The sequence below is a fragment of the Gavialis gangeticus genome, unplaced genomic scaffold, assembly GCF_001723915.1.
Source record: "Gavialis gangeticus isolate Ggan-Ray unplaced genomic scaffold, GavGan_comp1, whole genome shotgun sequence".
Taxonomy (NCBI): Eukaryota; Metazoa; Chordata; order Crocodylia; family Gavialidae; genus Gavialis; species Gavialis gangeticus.
Window position 1 is genome coordinate 42,471,888 of NW_017729008.1, and position 1,778 is coordinate 42,473,665.

General features: G+C 47.5%; 2 protein-coding genes across 4 annotated transcripts in view; one reads left to right on the forward strand and one right to left on the reverse strand.

The window, feature by feature from the left end:
* COPG2 (coatomer protein complex subunit gamma 2) overlaps nucleotides 1–1,778 on the forward strand; it is a 770,521-nt gene that overhangs the window by 703,401 nt on the left and 65,342 nt on the right. The gene's annotated exons all lie outside the window — the stretch shown is intronic.
* Nucleotides 1,423–1,778, reverse strand: part of LOC109292264 (tubulin alpha-3 chain-like) — a 7,572-nt gene continuing 7,216 nt past the window's right edge. The window contains exon 4 of one of the 3 annotated variants that reach the window (XM_019509651.1): nucleotides 1,423–1,769. In XM_019509651.1, the coding sequence (XP_019365196.1) occupies nucleotides 1,530–1,769 (240 nt within the window). In that variant the 3' untranslated portion in view covers nucleotides 1,423–1,529. The other 2 variants (XM_019509650.1, XM_019509652.1) reach the window with 2 other exon arrangements.

Sequence of the window (1,778 nt, forward strand, 5' to 3'; positions counted from 1 at the left end):
AGTTCTTTCAGCCTTTCTTCATAAGTCTCATCTCCCGAACCCCTGATCACTTTTGTTGCACCACACCCGACTCTTTCCAAACTGTCTACATCCTTCTTGAAGTGTGGAGCCTAAAACTGGTTGCAAGATTTCAGACGAAGCCTCGCTAGTAACAAATAGAGCAGGAGCAGCACTTGCCTTGCCTTGCAAGAGGCACATCCATTAATACAACCCAGGATGCCTTTGGCTTTTTTTTTTTGCAGCAACAGCCCAGAGTTGGCTCACAGTTCACTATAACACCCAGGTCCTTCTCTGGGGTACTGCAGCCTGGCCAATCTTCCCCCAGTCTGTATCTGGGCATGCAGTTTTTCTGGTCCCAGAGCAGGACTCTGCACATGTCCTTGTCCAATCTTATCCAATTGATTACAAACCATTTCTCTACCCTATCCAAGCCATTCTGGATCCTAGCCCTACCCTTTTGGAGGGTCTGCAACAGCACTCAGCTTGGCATCATTAGAGCAGTAGTTCCCAAGCTGTGGGTTGCAACCCCAAATAGGGTTGCAACATCAGCAGATGGGATTGTGGGGTCATGCTGAGGAAATGGAGCCATAAATGAGGTCATGCTGAAAAAAAGTTTGGGAAGCACTGCATTAGAGGTTGGACTAGAAACATCATTGTTAAGAGAGCCGTTGTCTGCCCTACAACAGAATTTAAATGTCAGCAAGTGTCAGTGGTAATTAAGTGTATACAGAGCCATTTAACCAAACTCATAAGGCAGAAGTGCAATGCATGTTCCTAGAAAGGCACATTAACTTTTATTGGAACTCCTTAAATTGTATTGGCCATCTATAAATTCACTGGAGGGTGGGGGGAGAAACAGCAAGGGACAGGAGATGCTGTTACTCCAAGGGGTGCCCTGGTAAACTAGAAATAATGACCACAAACTGACAAAGAGCAGATTTAGGCTAGACATCAGGAAGAACTTATTTATGGTAAGGGCTGCCAAAATCTGGAATGGGTTTCCAAGGGAGGTGGTGCTCTCCCCTACCTTGGCCAGGATAAATCAGTAAGCTCTTTGCATGGCAGAGTCCAGGACCAGCGCCAACATCCAGCCTAGCCCACAGTGCATTGTGTGTGGCCCTATTTCTCATCCCCTGGGAACAGCTCATTTATTGTATCATCCTAAAGTTACCCTGGAGGATACTTCCCCTCTCCCACTCCTACATACTCCTTCCTCAGAGGGACAGAGCCATTTCTCTAGACCTTCAGCACCAAAGTGGGGAGGGAGGTTCAACAGGTTCCTCAAGACCTGCATAGCATCTTCCTAGCCACAGACACACCAAAAGATGTATGTTTGCTATTCAAAATTTTATTTGTAACATTAAAGGACTCGAGACTGTAAGTCTCTGAACCCAACATGAGAATCTGTGTGAGATTTCATTTCATGCTGACCATAACAGCCCTATTGTTTAGTGCTGCTTAGGCCCTGGGGGTGACAGCCTTGCCTTGCAGACATCTACCCATGTTTCTATACCTAAAAGGAGTGTTGTTCAAAATTCTTCCTCTTCCTCATAGTCCTCTAAAGAATCCCGACCAACCTCTTCATAATCCTTCTCCAAAGCTGCCATGTCCTCCCTGGCTTCAGAGAACTCGCCCTCCTCCATCCCCTCCCCAACATACCAGTGCACAAAGGCCCGCTTTGCATACATCAGGTCAAACTTGTGATCTAGCCGGGCCCAGGCCTCGGCAATGGCCGTGGTGTTGCTCAGCATGCAGACTGCCCGCTGCACCTTGGCCAG